This window comes from Prinia subflava, chromosome 17 (assembly GCF_021018805.1).
Source record: "Prinia subflava isolate CZ2003 ecotype Zambia chromosome 17, Cam_Psub_1.2, whole genome shotgun sequence".
Classification (NCBI taxonomy): domain Eukaryota; kingdom Metazoa; phylum Chordata; class Aves; order Passeriformes; family Cisticolidae; genus Prinia; species Prinia subflava.
In genome coordinates this window covers 16,438,804-16,458,654 of record NC_086263.1, presented here as the reverse complement: position 1 = coordinate 16,458,654, position 19,851 = coordinate 16,438,804, and the positions used below count along the sequence as shown (strand labels likewise).

Here is a 19,851-nt window from a genome sequence, read left to right as displayed (position 1 = left end):
TTTAGGATTTCTAATTTAGCAGAAAATACAGAGGTTTCTCTAGCTGCACTCTCAATTCTATCCGGACGTGCGGTGGACATGGATTTCATTTGTCACCTCCTCTGTTCCCACCAGCCAAACTTCCACATATTCGGGCTATAAAGGAGTAGAGAGAAGAGAAAAAAAAAATTGAAATAAAATTTCAAGTAAAACACAGGAAAAAAAAAATTAGAGAGGGGAAAAATTAGAGAGGGGAAAAAAAGAGAGAGGGGAAAAAAAAGAGAGAGGGGGAAAAAAGAGAGAGGGGAAAAAAGAGAGAGGGGAAAAAAGAGAGAGGGGGAAAAAAGAGAGGGGGAAAAAAGAGAGGGGGAAAATAGAGAGGGGAAAAATAGAGAGGGGAAAAATAGAGAGGGGAAAAATAGAGAGGGGAAAAATAGAGAGAGGAAAAATAGAGAGGGGGAGAAAATAGAAAGGAAAAGTTAAAAAGGAAAAGTTAAAAAGGAAAAGTTAAAAAGGAAAAATCAGAAGGGAAAAATTTCCCACAATCCCTGGAACAACAAAATTCCACTTGGCCAAAATCAGGACATTTATTTACAAATACAGGGAGGAGGAGGAGGAGGAGGATGACACCAGGAACACACTCCAGCTGAAAGTCACCGTTTATTGGAAAAGGCAGGAAATGAAATGGACACTCTCTGGTTCTGCTCCAGCAATTCCCTGGGAGTCGGAGAGAAAAGTGGGAACCTCGGACCGGGACAGGGCCTTCCAGGGGCTCTGCCTCGCAGGGGCTCTCTCTCCTCTTTTGCCAGCTGCCTGCAAGAGGAAAAACAACGGGAGTCAAGTGTCTAAACGTGACTAAAAAACCCCTCTATCCCTACACTTACTGAAAAAATAATAACCAATACTCTATAAAATTAGCCAAACTAATGAACAACATGAAAAAATCTGGACTACTAAAAAAGATGCATCACTACCCTCCAAAAAATACCTAAAAATCCATCAATACCCACGTTCCCAAAAATAAAAGTAATATAAACCACCAAAACAACAAACAAATCAAACTACAAAAATAAAAATATCACAAATAAACTTAAATTAACAACACCAAAAAAATTTCCTAACGCAATAACCCCATAATGCCTCAAACCATCCAAACAAAAATGCCACCTCTTAATACACACAAAACAAAAAGATCAGTGGAACCATAAACAATACCTCCCACATTATCTGTAACTATAGAACATACTGCAATCAAACAAGCCAAAGAAATAAAGCCCTAATAATACACTAAATTAAAATCCAATAGAAACATTTATGTACCCTGACAAATGAACTACAGCTCACTACCTCAGACCCACCAAAATCAACACTACATACTCACCATAATAAAAGCCACAAGCACCACTAAATCAATAAAAACCTGCCCTCTACCTCATTCTACAGCCCATGACACCAATGTAAATCTTAGAAAACATATCCTTGAAATACAGAACAACCCACCAAAAAAAAAAAAAATCAACAAAATTCCAATCAAACACAACCTGATCAACACCTCCACTAAGAAGCATAACATGAAATCAATAGACCACATGCCTTGTCACATCCCATGGCCAAACAGAGTAAAACTACCCAGTGAAAGATCAAACCCCACCTTAAAAACACTGAACAGAAAAAGCTGTCAACAATGAAAAACAGCATCTAACAGAACACCCAAAGCTCCACGGGGCAAGCTGGTGCTCGGGGTCCCACGCAGGCAGCCGGGAGGAGAAAGCCGGGGTCCCTGTGCCTCCCTGCCCTTTTGGGAAGGTGGCTGCCCCGACGACGAGCCGCCATCTTGTTTGTGGCACCCCCAAAGGCCCCCGGGTGTCGCCGGTCTCAGGGGCCTTACCAAAATGACCGTGGGAACCGCACCGCGGCTCGGCAGAGTGGGCACACAGCTGCTTCGCACCAGGAAGCGCCGCGGAAAATTGTTCCCGGGCGGCGCCGTTTTCGGTGTCTCACACAGGCAGTAGGGTAGATGCCAATGGGGGGGGGGTCTTTGTGTTTTTCCCGCCTTTTTTGGCCGCCGTCTTGGAAAGGCCAAAAGCAGCGTGCCAACCCGCCATCTTGAGCAGGGCATCAGGTGGCTGCCCCTAGTTCCGGCCGCCGTATTGGTTGTGGCTGAAACCACTTCTTGTTGGGCCGCCATCTTTGTTGTGGCACCACTGAAGGCGGCAAAAATTACAAAGGAAAATTTTACAAAGGAAAACATTACAAAGGAAAAAATTACAAAGGAAAAAATTACAAAGAAAAAATTAAAAAATACAAAAAAACCTCCAAACATAAAAATAAAACATAAATCTAAATAAAAAATTAAGTTATTAAAAAAAGGGTAAAAAGTAAAATCATAAATATAAAACATCAAAGTAAATTAAAAATTGAAAAATATAAAATTAGAAGAAACATTAAAATGTTTTTAAAAATACAAAACAAAAAAACATGAAAAAATAAAATACAATAAAATAAAATAACATGAAAAAAAATACAAGAACAACGGAATTAAATAAATGCAGCTCTCCCCTCCTTCCACTGCCTAACACAGCACCAGGAGTGTTCTTGACGATGCAGGGATAGGGAAAACAAACCCAGTGCGTCCCACAAATTCAGGTTTTCTAGACAACCCCGAGTTTTACTTGGAAACAAACTCTATTCAAGCCAGAAGCTCACCTGGGATGAACATCTGCAGCACCGCGCTGTGTCCACAGGGAGGCAGCACTGGGGCCTGGCCCGGGGCTCCCCGCGCGTCGGGGACACGCAGAAAGGGACGGCAAAAGATTGTTCAAAACCCCCTAAAATAAACGCCCCGAAAGACACCCAGACACCAACCCTAGAAGACCCCTGCCACCAATCAAACTCAAACCAAAACCCTCTCTGTTTTAAGGTATATTCCACTATTTCTTTATATTTATTATTTTTATATTTATCATTACCATTTATCTTTTCTAGTCATATCTATGTATATAATATATAGAATATCATAGCAATATACACAATATTATATATAGCGTATCTATATTTCATAAATTTTTTCAGTTTATATTTTAAATTATGTGGTTTTTTTTTTTTTCATTTCATGTTTATGTATTTATATTTTAAACTATGTGACTTCTTTAACCTAACACATCAGAACCAAAATTAACAAGAATTAAATTTGCCTGGTTTTCTAAGGGGGAAGGAATTTATTTTTATTAAAATAATATTGGTATATTTTCTCTTTCTGTGTTCTTTAGGGCAAGGGGGGTTTGGGGTTTTCGTTTTGGTTTTTTGTTTGTCTGTTTGCTTTGGATTTCTTTGTTACTAAACAGTGAGGTTTGGAGAGTTACAAAATGAAAAGACTACTTTGTTTTACTGTTACCTCTGAAATACACCTGACTTTAAGTTACTGCTGCTGATCCTGTAAATGGGTAGGATGAGACCTGTTGGTGATAAAAAGGCAAAAAATGGCCCCAGGATGTTTACAGCTTTTTCCGTTCAGGTTTTTTAATGTAGCAGAAAATACAGAGGCTTTTCTAACATACAGTGGACATGGATGTCATTTGTTAACTTCTTTGTTGCCAACAACCAAACTTCCACCTACTAGGGCTATAAAAGAGTAAGAAAAAAAACAGGATCCAAGAAAAAAAAATTCAAGTAAAAAAGAGTAAAAAATAATGAAAGAAAAAATAGAAAGAAAAATATGCATAACTGTTTATGAATATGTAACAGGCTGATGTAACACAAAAGGTATTCAAAGCCTGTCTCTGACATAGCAGCTATGCTCTTGGCTGAATGCCAAGCACCCAACTGTTAAAAACTTTGCTTTATTGTCTCTGTCTCCTATTGTCCTTTATTAAACTTTTAAATTTTACCAAGAGAGTGAACCTTATTTTTCACACTGAGGACATTGTGGTCCCCCTGCAGACACCAGACTTCCCACAATAAGACACTATGAGCATGGGGTAACACCAGGAACCCTTCTGGGGACGCTGTGACACCAGCCAATTTCCCCAACTTGGGAGTATGGGACAAGACCCTGCCCATGGTGTGTCATGTGTGGGGCAGTAGGGTTGGGGAGTCCCTCCAGGCTTCCCGGCCATGGGACAGTCCTAAGAACTGGGAGCAGAGCAGACTGGGGACATCACCACTGTCATCAAGCCGGCCAGGGAATTCTACTGTGCTGAGGACTACCAGCAGCAGTACTTGTACAAGAAGCCTGGGGCCTCTTGTGGCCTGAAGGGCCCTGGGGTCACCTGCCCCATCACCTCCTGAGGTGCTGCCTCGTGTCCCCTGGGCTGTCCCACCACCCCACAGCACCCATGTGACCCACTGCTCCCTGTGATTAAAGCTCTGCGACTCTCAGCCTCTCCTGGCTGGTCCCATGGTTGTGGCTGGTGGGGGTTCTGGTGGGTTGCTGGGGTGGGGGGACACACCCATGGGTGCTGTCTGGGGGAGGTGGGCTTGTGGTTTTCCCCAGGGGAGGATATTTGGGTTGACTTGGGGAGAAGGATGGCTGGGGACAGGGCTTGGGGAGCAGTAGCTGCAGTGGGGCTAGAGGAGCGGGCAGGGAGAGCGGAGGGGGGTGGCTGAATGTGGGGCTTGGGGAGGAGTTGCTGGGGTAGGGCCAGGGGAGGGGCTGGGGACAGGGTGCTGAAAACTTTGCTAGTTTAGCACTTTTATTACATCATCTTGCAGCACTGGTCTTGAGCTGGTTTGTATTTACTCCAACTTCTACCACACTTGATCAATAAAAATAGCAAAAGCTGTGACTAGACACACTGAATCTGTAAATTCATGCCGAATACTGGTCTTAGCAGAGAAGTGTTACACATGTTGTCAGAACTAGCCAACTATTCTCGTAAGGATGTGCCCTCACTCTACTACACTCTGTTTGCTTTAGGGCAGAAATTCAAAAAATCAATAATACTCACAAGAAGGTAAAACATCTTTTTGGCATAACACATGTTCAGTTTAATTTAAATTCTGTACCACACAAGTTTCTTCATACAGTGTGATTCCAAATTCCTGTATCGCCATGCAGGTGCTCATCATCCTTTGACCCATTAAGAACTGATGCCACTGCAGTTGCCTGTTGGTGACTTACATACTCAACACTGATATTTCCAGCTGTAAAATTTAGTTTTTTAATAAGACATCAGTTATTTTGGCTTTTAAACACCAAAATGTTTTTTGTCACAGAATTCACTAAATAATTTTGAAATAAATCATCTACAGTAAACTGAATTCTGCCTCTGGTTATACAGTGTTAATCTGCAATAATTAAAAGTACTGCAATAATGAAAGAACTACCAAACAGGCAGAAATACTGTGCAAATTACACTGTTAATAGTTTAAATATGCAAATAACATGTTCTACAAGACATTTATATGAGTTTTTTTCCCAGAAAAGTTTCTCAAAGCAAAAAGAAAAAAATAAGTGTCACTAATTTTAAGCTAATTTGATTAGCTCAAAGGTTGTTTTGTTGAAGTGCCAATTCTGAACATACAATCTGTAAAAAAAAAGATACATATATTTGTGTATATACATGTATGCCTGGACATTAAATTCTCCTTTGACAAATAGTTCACGTAATAAAGGGCAAGATGCTCTGGAAGGAATGGGTGAAAACAAACAAACAAACAAATAGAAAACCAAACTACAAACTCCTCCAAAAAATTAAAATACAACTTGTCTGAAATTCATCCAGTTAAGCTGTGCCCCCTTCACAGCCAGCACCAGACTTTCCTTCTAAAAATTTTATGTGATATGGTAGTTACCTAACAGAAATCAAAGAGAGGGAAGAAAGAAATAGGCAACTTCTAAAAGGAAAAGAATCAATCCAAAAAGATACAGAGAAAACTTCAAGCGTTATGAAAGAAATCAGACCTTGTAGTTAAAATACAGAAAGTGGAGTTACTTAAAAGACACATTTGTGCTATTAATGATGTAATATCAATTTCCTTTTAAACTGGCACCTTAAGGGCCGGAGACAAACTTCAGTTACAACAGCGGTCAATTTTTATCAATAAGCTAGAACTTCAAGTCATCAACAGATTTTTGGAGGACAAAGTAAGTCCTTGTGCACTGGAATCAAAACCTAAGTACACATTTAAAACTTTGTCTACTGAATTTTACCTCCATATATTCCAGATTACTTAACTGTTGCTGTAACTGAAAACAACAGTGAGGTATTCACATTCTGAGCAGACAACAATGGAAAAGAATGTTATCAAAAAAACTCACCAGAATTTTCTTTGTACGCAATACCATGCTGACCTAATAAGACTCTAAGTTTTTGTATTTCTTCAGAAAGTTGCTTGTATTCCTAAGAAAGAAAATACATTAAAAATAGTTCTCCCACTTTTCAAATACATACCTAAATTAAAAAAGCCTCTGTGCACAGCTGTTACACCTTTTGGCTTTAAAGATCTTAAAATGTTTGTTCCATAAACACAGACCAAATTTTAGAAAAAGATACGTCTGTATTACCAAAAGAGCAGCCAGCTTTTTTCCAGCCCAAGAGTAAAAATTAGGAATGCTTTCTGAAACTATTTCAAATCTGTCCTGCCACTAGCATTTTATCATAGAACAAAATCTGAAGTTTGCTTCATGACTACCCTTGTTTTATAATGATCATAATTCTGCAGTATGGAAATTTATCGATAAACTCCTCAACTCTTGATGTTCTTGCTCTCAGCAGTTTCTGTTAACTGACAGGGATTGCTTAGTTCTTTTGAGACTCAAAGCATACATATGAAATCTCAAAGAAGCCCCTATATTTTGTTGTGTTTTGGTGTTTACATGAATAAAGACAGAGCAAAAGAGTAAGTATTTAAGATTCTGTGGTTACCAAACCAGCCAATTTATGTCCATTAAGCTATGATGAAGCGAGAAAAAAACCCAGAAATTATTAAATACTGTATTGTTAATGAGTGAAAAAAACCCCACATGACTGTTCCAGCTCCTATGAGATCAAAATGGTGATCTTTCCATTAAAGTATATTCAGCTTAACCATGGTTTTATTTGGTTATATTCACGAATGACTACATGTTTTTTTGTCTTTGCTACATTTTGCAAATAAAGACAACAGCAACTGCTCCTCTGCATTATAATGAACGAGTTCCCTTCCATGCTCTTTTTCTGATTATCAGGTTGCACACTTTTAGGCTGAGCACATCTTCTACCTCTATTTTCCCCATTCCAATTCTGTTGCAGAAGAAGAGTCATTCAGAAATGAATACAGCCATTCTGCCTTTTGCTTGTGCAACAGCCAATGCATTCTAACGCAAGTCTGGGTAATTATCTACAGAGAGAAGTGTCAGCATTCTTGAGGTTGGTTACCCATTTATCTTCATGAGTAATTCCTTCCTGTCTCCAGATTGATATTACCCAGAAAGAGTATCTACAAGGTGTTCATAACCCAAGTGCATACACTAATTCCTTCATAAACCCCCATCTTCTTACTGGGCATTCATTTTTGCTGGTTTGTTTTTGACTTAGGGACTATAATAAAGATACTAAATCACACTATATGAAGTGATTCAGTTGAATACCAAGGACGATTGCATAATGCTCTCCCACTGATATTGTCATACAGTAAAAAGGTGGCGATTTGACATTGCAAATATTATGTTCTATACCTTACTGCACTTTTCCACTGTTTCAAATTCCAGAGTTATTTTCTTACTCTGTTTTTCTACTTCGTTTTCTTCTGTTGCTTTTAGAAGTCCTGCTTCCTCAAAAATCTCTTTTAGAATTTTTTTGTAACCCTAAAAGAGAAAGTTGCCAAAAGGTGATAGATCAATCCATTCAACTCTTATCTCTGCTTCTAATTTGTACTGGCCATTTCAAGTCCTCAAGCTTCATTACCAGTTCATATAGTAGCTACAGAACATGAAAATTACTATTTGCCAACTGCAGAACAAATGCATATACTCTGAAAGGAGAAAGTACAGAAGCCAGGTTTGGCTATTTGACAGTAATTGTTTTTTCACCAAATAGAGCTGGAAAAAATTAATAAACCTGGTCGGTTATTAGTTCATCGTAGAGAAGCTGCTCTGCTTCATCCCACTTCTTTTGCAGTGCTTCAGTCAGAGTTGGATAAACTGAAAAATGGAAGTCAAACCATGTAAAAACCAAGAGCACTGTCCTGCATTAGTTAATTCCTCCTCTAGTATCATGCAAGAATATTTGTTTCAAGAACTGAATGCTTCTATACATTACACAGTCTCTACTGCTTTCAAAAGCTGGGCCTATACTTAAATTGTGCTTCACACATTTAAAGTTTCTGAAGAATCACCAGAAATTTTTCTTATTTCCAGATACAAGGCCTCATATTCCTTTGCTCAATGTAATTCTTACTGAGCTTTTTTTGTAATGTAAGTAGATGGGCAGATACTACAGGGCCTATTCCTACAGTCCAAAAAAAGAAAAAAACCCCAAATCATTCACTGGGTCTACACTAGCAATGACAATTTATTTGAGAAATATCTATGTGTTATAATGACTAGGATTTAAAAAACACTTAATATGTTAACATTTAATATAATTTATATTAAGGTACTAACTCAACCTAAAAATGCACACTCTGAGAATAGTGTAATATGCCAGCTGTTCCACAAAGTATTTTTTAAATCTTACCTAAAAGTGAGTGGGGATGGCACACAAGAGGAGTCTCAAATGTCAGAGAGTAAACACAAGTACTTGGCTCAGACACATAAGCCAATTTATTGCTCTTTCCACAAACAAGATGAACCTAAACATCAGTAAAAACAAAGATGAGCAAAAAAGGTCTACATGAAACGATATCATCACTGATGATCAATTTGCTGTGTTCCAATATCAGTAGATGCATTTCTGTACATACTGTCATGTCAAAGCTTCTAGTGCCTTTTTTTATTTTTTCTGACAGAAAAGGCATCATAGCAAGCACATCGCCCATTGATTTTATGAAATATGAAAATTATTTTCTCTAATGGGAGATGATTCTCCCCACCAACCATTGTTGCTCAGACTACTAAGCACCATATTTCCAGCAAGAATGAGAGTAAAAAGGACAGTGAATAGGACACCCTTTAGAATCTCATCTGACATAAGCACAATTTTCTTAAATTTTATTTCTGACCAATGTGCTAATTTAAGAATACAAGACACATCCAGACTGGAGAGAGTTGTTTTCATCTTTAGATTTGCAGCACCAATATTTTCTGTCTTCAGAATGAAATGCCAGTAAAAGATTACAATTACAATACCAAAGGTCATACAAGAATATGAGTTCTTTCTGCAGCTTCTATGGGAAATAAAAATGTTAAGCAGGCATCTCCATTAGAGGAAACATTTTCCCCTTGGACAGGATATGGCAGCCAAGTTGGCAGCTAATGGCAAGAGATTCAACAAGGCAAACTGCTGGGTACTGCACTTGGGTACTGCACCCCGTGCACTGTTCCAGGCATGGGCAAGAATAGCTGGAAAGCTGCCTGGTGGAAAAAGACCTGGGGATGCTGGTTGACAGGTGCTACTCATCACGCTTATGCTCCAGATGCTGCCACAGCTCCAGTGCCCTCCTCCAGACATACTCCATCACCTCAAAGTCTTTCTTGAAATGCCACTAGTGCTTGTTCTAACACCATGCTTAGCTTCTCAGCATGCTATTGCTAACTGCCTAATTCTTTTCCCTCCTTTTGCCTGGATGTTTTTAACAGCTGGTATCTTGAATTTAACAAAGAGCTATTTATTTTGCCTCACACAAAGTACAAAACACTGCACTATATTTCTACAGCAGTAATTATACCACTCTATCATGGAAAAAAAGAGTTGTAAGTAACCAATGAGAAAACATAAGTTAATGTCTTCAAAATTTTATCCTGATTCTAGTTTTCCTCCTCCAGTCATTCACATAGTTCCTGCAAGAATTAATCTTTATGTTTTTTATCACAGCTTAAATGATGACTTCTTCAGGGTAGCAATGTTTTAGTTTGTAGTCTCACAAGTGTATGCAGAGTCATACTGCCTGAATTAGCATAGCTAAAGTTATTATACCATTGTCTGTCTGCTCTTAGTTTCACAGGAGTCTCCTTCCCTCATCCACATTCCAGTAAATGTATTGTTGTCAATTTCCCATTCATGCCAGATTCTGAAAAAAGAGGACACCATTTTGTTTAAAGTTACTGGACAGAAAAAGATGAACCCTCAGGAAGAAAACCAACAATACCCTTATACCATATTCAATTTAAGTATATATACTCCATTTTTGTTGTCTTAGTATTTCCATTTCCTACAGCCAGCACCTTGGGAGCTGTGTAGTTTGTTATCCAGGTTGCTATACAGGACATTTCAATAGCACTTTTTGAGAGCTGAGTTTTGGATCAAATTTCAGTTTGCAGACCATGTGCACTTAGAAATCTGTGTTTAAGTCAAGTAAAATGCCAATGAATAGATCAATTCCACGACAAATTCCATGGGTATGTAAATACCCTAAGTACCCTGTGCAACTCTGTTTGCAGGGTTTTTAGCCCTGGTGAGAGCACCTACAAAAATTAGTCTACTTCTGCAAGTCCCAACGCAAATGATACCCTCAGCATGGTGATGTACCAGATTTCCTCACATACTGGCTTACCGTTTTGCATATAGGAAAAAAAGAGACATCTACATACAAAATACCTACAAAAGCAATGGTTCGGTTTATATTTAGATTTATTTTAGGTATTATGATTTGGTGATATTATGATGCAGGATCTTTAAATACTCCGGGATGCTTTTTTTTTGTGTCTACATTGAGGGTTTTATAACTTTTTATAATGTTTGACAACCATTAGGCATAAAGCACTCTTTTCATTTTGTAATTTTTGTATTTAACTCAAACTCCAAATAGTTAAATGGACGTGAAATCTGTGTTAATATAAGCTTCAGTTAGACATTATTGAATTTCTCACATGAACATATCACACTTGCAGTTGGCACTGGTTATTAACCAGTCTCCATTTATAACAGGAGGCTAGTATTTATCAATGACAACAAAAAAAAAATCTGAATTTTTCAAGACAGGGTATTTTATGCATTACACCTTGGGAACTACCATGACCTAAGCTGACCAATGGAAGAATCCTAATTTTAAAACTGCCTCCTTTTTGCAATCTATGAAGTGGTCGGCAGGTAACACAGCTGAAACATAAAAGATCTAAATGCCTCACCCTAAAATCCCACTATAGGCATTCCATCGAAAAGTCTGCTCATGCTGAGTGACATTATGGAAAGGACAGAACTCATACTTGTACCTTAAAAGGAGAGAAAATAAATAGAAAATAAGAAATGTTTTAGACTGGAATAAAAAACTAGTTAATTCCTAGTAAGTATACAAACAAATATCCAAATCCATTACTCACGTGGATTCCACAAAACTGAAGCACTTGCCGGCAAGCCTAAAGAGATGTGCAGGGCCTAAAAACATCACAACATGACATAAAGGAAAAATAATGTTTTGGTTAAATTTAAGCAAGCTACTGCAGTGACAAAAGTGTGAGGAGTATGTGACAAATATAGTTTTCTGCTGTACATAACTAAATTTTTATCTTCCATAAGAAATACTGTAAGTTCTCACTAGGACTATACTGGCTTGCATAATGATTTTCAGTGTTTTTTATTCTCACTACCCAGTGAAATAGATAAGCCTCTTTCTACAACAAAAATGAGAAACCTGTACAAAAATAAACATTTAGAAGCTGGGTCCATAAAAGGAATCATCAGTGAATCATCAGTGCAGATCCTGCCAAAATCTAACACTGAAATCACTGAAACTCTCATTTGGCAGCTGTCTGTCTCTAAATTCATCCATCTGCAAATTTATACCAGCAAAGCCCATTTGTTCAAAATGTTGACATTGCTACATACTTAGGTTTCACTGAGATTCTCAAACTGGATATTCTTTTTTGCTGTTTGCCTTCATGGTCTGATCCAGGTAGTATTCAACAAGATAAATCTTTTGCTGTCAGACAGGTCAGCAGTTGCAATTCTACTCTTGTAGTATTGACTACAAGAATTGCTGTCAAAGGAAGCCAAGACAGCTCATTAAAAAGAGAGTGAAAAGCTCCGGACTACATGCTAGAGGAGAATTTCAGTATCTCTCATATAAGGAAATTTTCCTTGGAATTACTAAATATTTATGAGGAAAGAAAAAAACAGATTACGAAGCATATAAAGTAAGACCCCATCCTGGATTCTAATTCCCCACTGTCAGGATTGTGTGGGTACTTTTTCCATGTATCCAGACAAGCAATCCTACAAAGGTCAGACTACCAGAATTATGCCCTCCAGAATGCTTTAACCACTGGGATACAGGCAGGTTCTCTTTCCCAAATGCTTTTCTGACTGTATGACCTTGCATTTCATTCTAGAGATGGGCTTGGCCAAAGGGTTTGCTCCTCTACTACATGAAATCTGTGCCCCAGTGATTAAGATGCTCTCCCTGCAGATGAAAAAAGGCAAATGTGAATGTCCACGAGGAATGCATTAAACTCGTGTCTCCCTTTCCAGGGCAGATGCTGTAGAACAGAAATTACCAGAACTATTACCCCAACTGTTTTGTAGAAGAAAAGAACAAGTATGATTTCCATGCTAAAGAAATAATTGTGCAAGGCAGGGTTCCATGGCCTAGGTTCATGTTCCGTATACATTCCCAATTTTTGGCTACATGTAAGATCCCACAGCAAAGAAAGAAGGGATTTCTGCTGTGCTGTCCTTTTTACCTGCTACTTTCAGCATCTTTCCATTCAGCATTCTATTACTAATCCCATTTCTAACTATTTCACATTTTACATGCAGTACATGCAGAATTATACACCTGAGTTTGAAAAACACAACAGAAAATATTAAGCATAATTACATTCAATGTTGTCATAGCAAAATGCCTTTCTTGAATCTGAACAAGGTTTAAGTCCGTGCACAAGGTTAGGAGAGAGACAAGAGATACTCCCTTTTCTGAGTCTTTGCCTCCAGTGTTTATCTGCTCTCCTCTATAGATGGCCTAGAATTTTTTACATTCCTGTTTATTTTGCTTGAGTGGTGTATTTATGTTGCAACACTTAGGCTTTGTGTGAAACTGAGCCCCTCTGACTGGTTCCGAGGCTATCCTTTTATCCTTTTTAAGAATTCTTTTTAAACTATTTTTGGGTATTATGCACTACGAGATAATGGATGAGATAAGGGATGACTTTTATATTATAATCTCAATGATGTTGAGGATTGTGTCAAGAAGAAAAGAGTGTTTACTGTGAGTCAAAAGGATCCATGACTGGCTAGAAAAACACAGAATAAAACATATGGATAGTCTTGTCACAAAAACAGTATTAACAGCACTGGGACCTGGAACCACCAGTGAAGTTAATCTAGGAACTTTAATCCTTCAGGAACACAATGAAATATAGTTGCCCGTGCTTATTTTCCATGATGCATATAAAATCACACGCAAAATTCGGTTTTGTGTGCATAAAGTCGAAACAGACTATTTGCACTGCTAACAACTGTTGCTAAATGATGAAAACTGTACCAAAAAAAATATGTTTATATAAAACGGTTGCATATACCTGATACTGCAGATGGGGACATCTTTGGCTGCAGCCTATTTGTTTGAGGCAAGAATGGGTTATTCAACCTTTCAAAAGAAGGAAAGTTAAACGTTTAAGGCTGAGTTGTGCATCTGGCCGTGCACACATGCTCCCCTACCTGAGTGTCCCAACACCGAAAGCCCCTGCCCGCGGGCCAACAGCGGGGTCTGCGGCAGCGGCCTGGCCCGGCGCCCCATCCCCGGAGGAAGAAACGGGCTGAAGCGCGCACAACGGCAGACAGACCAGAACCCGCCGAGTGCGGGTGGATCGTGGGACGACACGGCGAGCAGGCGGCCACGTACCCGAACGTATTCGGCTCCTCCACGATCTTCATCTTCCCCGCCGACGCGAAGAAACCTGCTAGGAGAGAGCAGTTGGCGCGGCGGATGGACCAAGCCGCCGGTGCGTCCACTCGCGCCGCGGCCCTCGCACCCACCCAGCGCCGCGCCCAGCGCCGCCAGCAGCAGCCCGGCCGCCATGGCCTGTAGCGGAAGCGGAAGTGCGCGGCGCCGCGGGGCGGTGCCTCCGTCGAGCGCGGCCATGGAGCGCGGCCGGCGCGGGGGTCGGCGTGGAACTCGCAGCCTCGAGACTTTCGCGGCGGAAGCGGAGGCCGCGCTGAGAGGTGCGTGAGGCGCCGCGGGACGCGGGCAAGGGCAGGCGCATCCTGCCGGGCAGTGCTGCGTCGCCGGTGGGCACTGATGTGCACCCGCTGTTTTCAGCTTGCCTGGAGGGCGAGAGGGCCGCCGATGGGGGCGCTCGGGAGGCCAAGTTCCCCTGCCCTCTTGCCATGTGGGAGCTCGGACACTGCGATCCCAAGAAATGCACCGGGAGAAAACTAGCCCGAAAAGGGTTGCTGCGATCCCTGCGCCTCCGCCAGAGATTCCCGGGCGTCGTCCTGAGTCCGCTGGCTACGGAGTATGTCTCTCCCGCTGACAGGTGGGGCCCCGGTGCCTTTTGGCAAAGCCCGGGCGGCGGGGGAAGGCGGGGGAGCTCAAAGGACGGCGAGGGAGAGCACTTGGTTCAAATACCGTCCTCATGCTGTATTAAGGAGAGAATTTTAACCACTGATTCACGGCCGAAACTCATACGGAATGAAATTGCCCTTATTACATTACACTGATGCATGAACATGAGAAACAGAGCTGTTTTATCAAATCAGCTTAACATTTTTACACAGCTCGTATCAGATGAGAAAAGCATCTGTAGATCCCAATGAAAAATAAAGGTGCCCGTCTTGTAGGTTAATTTCTTCAGAGCATGGCCCTGTAGCTACTGTGTCTTTATCATACCATATTTTTCGGTTAGACAACACAATGTGTTAACCAGAAAACTTTTTGTGGAAAATGAGAGTTTTCTTCAAATGTGCCTGCAGAATTTTATAAAGATTTACTTACTCAGAGAAAAGATCTCTAGAAGCAGAGACAACCTAGCAGAGAGCCTAAATCAGAACTTTGGTGGTTTAAGGTGTGAACATTACTACTAACCACACTTCTCTGTCACATTTTTAAATCAAGAATTATTCACATTTCATTCTGAAACATACAGATTAACCTTATTTTGCCATTTGGCTGTTTGGAGGAAAATCTTGCAACTCTTCTTTCTCATTACATCTCTATTGTAGGTTATTGTAAAGTGTAAGGGTTTTGATTGACAAAAGCAGGGGTTGTATGCAAGTTGGTCGCCAGTACAAAGCGGCAATTGGAATTCTTACTTTATAATGGTGACAATTTTTCAAATACAGTGACGTTTCTTTTTTTCAGGCATGTCATTGTTCAGAGTGGAATTGCAGTCATAGATTGCTCATGGGCCAAATTAGAAGAAACTCCCTTTAAGAGAATAAGGGGGAGTCATCTGCGGTTGTTGCCTTACTTGGTGGCTGCAAATCCTGTAAACTATGGTCGGCCGTGCAAGCTGTCCTGCGTGGAAGCTTTTGCTGCAGCGTTTTGCATTGTTGGTAGGCTCAATCTGTCTGATGTGAATTATATTGCTAGTAATTCCTTCATCCTTAATAAATCAAAAGATATGGTCTGCGACAAAATAAACTGTAATGCTGTCACGTTGGTCATCACTTTCTTGACTTTGGGATCAGATTGTCTAGCTTTCTTCCAAGTGTGTATTATCAGTGGTACTGAGGTATCTGTGGGAGTATTCAAGTCAGCTTCTAAACAGGGCACTAAACAAAATTACAATCCTCATTTTGTCTGATGGTGTGTTATGTTAGAAAAACTGCTAAAACAAAGAGAAAAGAGAACACAAATTCTTAGGCACCTTTGCCTTAATGAGAGGTCTTAATGAGAGGTAGCAGCTGGTTGTTAATAGGGTGAGGTCCGGGTGACAACAAAAGAAATTGCCCCCTCTGGTGATGTTTTCCAGACTCCTCACAGAACTTTTATAAGAGAAATGCTCAACCATACTGCAGACAAATCATATCTTCTGAAAATACTGTATGTACAATTGGTCTTGTACTGAAGAGCTGTGAGACCTAGAGCTCGAATCATTCATTACCTGGTACAAAATATTTTTATGTAACACTCGCTAAAAGGCTATGAAATATTCTTGGATTCAGTTCCATGTTTTAAGTTAAACTGAAATTTGAAAATATTTGTCTTTCCAAAAGTTTTAATCCCTGAACACTGAAAGAAACACTGGCAAACACCTTTCTATTGTATTGACATGTATGCATGTACTGAACTAGAAACATGTAAGCCGAGTAAAATCTCATACTAAAGAAGAAAACTGATAACTTATTTTCTGTTTTAGGATTCCCAGATCTAGCCACCATTCTTCTAAGACAATTTAAATGGGGTAAGACATTTATTGACCTGAACAAAGATCTCTTGGAAAAATATGCAGGCTGTCATTGCCAGGATGATGTGCTACACATTGAGAAGGACTTTTTAGCCTGTGTCCAAGAAAAAAAAGATGAAGAAATAGGTAAGAGAAAAACACAGAAACACTATACCTGGCCTTTTTCTAACTAGTTTCTTCAGAGTCTTTTCCTTAAATCTCATGAAAGTATTAGCAAGGAGGAAGGTAAGTGCTTTGCTGATATGTGTTGCTCTGTCTTTTTACTGTGCTAAGTGTACCTCTTTGCCCATTTTTTCAACTAAAATAGGTGAAATGACTAAAACAATTTAATGCTTTGTGTATTCACAGCTGAACTGTGAAGCAGTTACCCTTATTCAACTAATTAAATTGGGAAACTTAAGAGCAAAAAGAAAATATGATACTTCCTTGTTTTAGATACAGATTTTAAAAGCAGAGTATGAGTAAAAAGACTAGTAATTGAGAAGGAACTGAGAGAAATATAGGCAGTCAGACAGCAAGTTAGTTATGCATAAACCTAAGAACGACCTTTAATAGACATATTTATATAGTCCTCAATCGAGATGTTTAAAATCAGACCTGTAAAGATAATTAAATTAATTTATAAGGACAAGTAGTTTATTCCCAAACTCTTACAGTAATTTATTGGAATCCCAGTATTTCAGGCTGTATTCACAGTAACTGCTTGGTCTCATTCAAGACAGCAAAAAGAAAGGCAAATAATCAAAAACATACCAAACGAGATTATCCGATTTAACATTTGCCTTTCACAGTGATTAAGTCCTGTAAAATAGGCCAGGGGCTCATACTATAAGATGGTCAGCAGCCTTTAGTTGTTCTAAGCTTTGATTTCTTTGCCATGATACTGAATTAAACCATCAGATTGGTGGAAGCCTAACTAGTTAGATTAAACTGAAGACAGCTCTTAGGGGGCAATGTGGCTATGCCAGTTAAAGCACACTTCCACCTACAATCCTATATATTTTCTGGTCGAACTGCAGAACCAAGGCTGTCGTGCCTTGTTTGACTTTTCTGAGGCAACAGTTCTTCCCCCCTACTTCAGCCAAAGTAAGTCCAGCCCTACCCTTACTCAGCAAGAACTAAACCTGGAGAGCTGTAACTCACTTCTCTGTGGATATTAGCTCACTAGATAGCCCTTTTAGAACTTATTCTTACCCAAAGCTTTAGAAACCTACTTACGCAATCTGACTACCTCTAAAGAGCTACTGAACCTCTTGCAGGGTATGAGGGAAAAGAGTGAAAACCCTAGATGGGGGCAGGCAGCACTTGGGTTATTTTGTCAGCTCCCCTGGTTTCTCATCAAACAACTATAGCAAAGTTATGAGAGATGTGAACTAGACTTTCTGTGTCTTCCCTTCCCTGCCATTATCGGTGAAAATGAAAGCAGACCATTAAGAAAATGCTTTTTTCATCTTCTGTTTTTCCTTCTTTTTCCAGATCCATTTGATGTTGACTTAGAAAAAGAATTTTCTAATCCCAACAGGCCATTCAATTCCTCAGGGTAATGAAATTTAATTTAAATACTAGTCTTACTTGCTGTAAATTATTTTGCTTTTATAATCTTGAAAAATGTTTCCAGTCTAGCACAAAGCAAGGAAGACTCTGAGGACAGCGTGAGCAATCCAGATGATGCCACTGAAAGCAATGAAAGCATTGATGAGAGCAGTCCAGAAGAAATAAAAATCCCCAATAATTCCAAAGAGTTGTAACATCTTTGTATAAAGACATTTTCTTGTGAATCCTTGAGTGTGTGTCTTGTTCACCCGTAACTTGGTGCTTAGCAAACCTCAGTCTCTATGCAGGTTTGTAGGTCTTCTAATGCACGAGGGTCCTAGGTTATTTAATTTTTGGGTAAGTATGGAATGTTAAATTATTTTGTAAGGAGTTTGAAGATTAGTTACAAGTTAAAAAATAAACAACCCTGTATTCCAATCAACATGTCCGCAAAGTGGTTTATAGGGGATTATTTTTAACTAATAGTATAGTAGGTAAACTTTCTAAAGTTCTGGTCTGTATTTCAAAAGGAAAGTATGACAAAGCTATTGCCCTGTTCATGGTACCTACCACATAGGAAGTCTCTGCTTTTTGCAGGCTTGAACCTGCCCTATGTATTTTAATTGCTACATCCATTTAGAATAGATTGAGCTAAGCTTCAAAGGAAAAAAATGCTTCTTGGAATTGGTTTAACATCTCAGTATGTCTTTTCAGGAACTTTAATTGCTCATTTTATTTACTCTGATACAGTCTCAAGCAACAACACAGTGTTTTGACACTTCATATTCAGAACTGTACTGTGAAATTTCAGATCACAGGTTCATCAATGCTATCTCTGTATTTTCATCACTCAAAATGGCACTGTACCAAGTCAGAAATACACGTTGTCTGGCCCTTAAAGATTTGTGACAGACTCGCACCAGCAGTAGTATCTTAGGTCATTTTTCCCTGTGCCTGCCAGTTTGTGTAGTGAAAATGAACTGTTAGCAGTTGTTTTCTATATACTTAAATAGAGTACTCTGGAGTACCCAAGTGAAACCTAAACTTCAGCAATGCTTCAGTAGAATTGGAGATACTAAGGACAATTTGTAGACTCACCTTCACAAATCAAAGTTTTCACGTCATAGGACTTTCTCCTTTTGTCCCTCTACTTCTGGAGAGATTAAATACTAGCACTACTGGAGCTAGAGCTGGGAGTAACAGCAGCAGTTTGAGTGGTACAAATAATCTCCCTTTTAAAAATAAGAAGCGCAAGTAAATTAATTCTACAAGGAGACTTTTCCTTTGATTCATTTTCCCCACCTACATGAAATCTTTCCCAAATGTGCTGTTTTAGCAAGGATTTCATAGATAGTGACAAGAAAACAATTCAGCGTAATTTTTAAAGGACCGAGCATTTCAGAGATTCTGATTTGGGGGAATGCTTTTATATTATAAAGGTATAGTAATCAATTGCAGACAAGCAAAACAGATCAGGGAATAGAGCTGTGTAATTTGGAGTAGGTGTTAAGCAATAGCCATTTTTTAATAAAAGCACTGAAGAAGTTAAGCTTAGATTAAACAAAGCTTTTCATTTTTTTTTGTTTTGCAGAGTGATTTTGACTTTAAAAAAGCAGTGAAAATTTAACAGGGGACATATCACCTTAACATACATGAAAATGACTTACATAATTTAAGTTTTTCTTTACAGAAGGAAACTAATTGCATAGAACACATCCTTTGTCTAGAAGCTATATGCATTAACATACGGAAAGGCAAAAATTAGTCTGATAAACAAGCACCATTAAAAATCCTCAGCATTCCTTGGACAACTTCTGTTACTGTTCACATAAGGCTAAAGCTCATGTTATTTTATATAAACATGCTCACACCAGTATTCTAATCCCATTATGCACAGTAAACAACTGGTCTCTGCT

At 39.3% G+C, this 19,851-nt stretch overlaps 2 protein-coding genes across 3 annotated transcripts; one reads left to right on the top strand and one right to left on the bottom strand.

The window, feature by feature from the left end:
* Positions 1–547: 547 nt before the first annotated feature.
* Positions 548–14,136, bottom strand: GNPTG (N-acetylglucosamine-1-phosphate transferase subunit gamma). Of its 2 annotated transcripts, none has more exons than XM_063414644.1 (12): positions 14,031–14,136; positions 13,897–13,951; positions 13,574–13,641; positions 11,378–11,432; positions 11,186–11,269; positions 10,035–10,128; positions 8,637–8,751; positions 8,019–8,101; positions 7,637–7,765; positions 6,239–6,320; positions 4,926–5,121; positions 548–792 (listed from the first exon to the last, which is right to left on the bottom strand). In XM_063414644.1, the coding sequence occupies exons 1-11, from the start codon at positions 14,134–14,136 to the stop codon at positions 4,997–4,999; spliced, it is 996 nt and encodes a 331-aa protein (XP_063270714.1). In that variant the 3' UTR covers positions 548–792; positions 4,926–4,996. The 2 variants fall into 2 exon arrangements, with proteins under 2 accessions (XP_063270714.1, XP_063270715.1); XM_063414645.1 differs by having other exon boundaries at positions 13,897–13,954; positions 14,031–14,085.
* Positions 14,088–18,180, top strand: TSR3 (TSR3 ribosome maturation factor). The gene is made up of 6 exons (XM_063414646.1): positions 14,088–14,216; positions 14,314–14,530; positions 15,355–15,548; positions 16,355–16,528; positions 17,879–17,942; positions 18,021–18,180. The coding sequence occupies exons 1-6, from the start codon at positions 14,135–14,137 to the stop codon at positions 18,148–18,150; spliced, it is 861 nt and encodes a 286-aa protein (XP_063270716.1). The 5' UTR covers positions 14,088–14,134; the 3' UTR covers positions 18,151–18,180.
* Positions 18,181–19,851: the final 1,671 nt, after the last annotated feature.

What these genes read in the sequence shown, in the direction of transcription:
- TSR3 (XM_063414646.1), top strand. Translation starts at nt 14,135, where the DNA reads ATGGAGCGCGGCCGGCGCGGGGGTCGGCGTGGAACTCGCAGCCTCGAG. An exon ending in TATGTCTCTCCCGCTGACAG is followed by an intron (nt 14,531 to 15,354) that starts GTGGGGCCCCGG and finishes TCTTTTTTTCAG; the next exon opens with GCATGTCATTGTTCAGAGTG. An exon ending in AGGCCATTCAATTCCTCAGG is followed by an intron (nt 17,943 to 18,020) that starts GTAATGAAATTT and finishes AAATGTTTCCAG; the next exon opens with TCTAGCACAAAGCAAGGAAG.
- GNPTG (XM_063414644.1), bottom strand. Translation starts at nt 14,136, where the DNA reads ATGGCCGCGCTCGACGGAGGCACCGCCCCGCGGCGCCGCGCACTTCCG. An exon ending in GTCCCCATCTGCAGTATCAG is followed by an intron (nt 11,433 to 13,573) that starts GTATATGCAACC and finishes TGATGTTTTTAG; the next exon opens with GCCCTGCACATCTCTTTAGG. An exon ending in TGCGTACAAAGAAAATTCTG is followed by an intron (nt 5,122 to 6,238) that starts GTGAGTTTTTTT and finishes TAAATTTTACAG; the next exon opens with CTGGAAATATCAGTGTTGAG.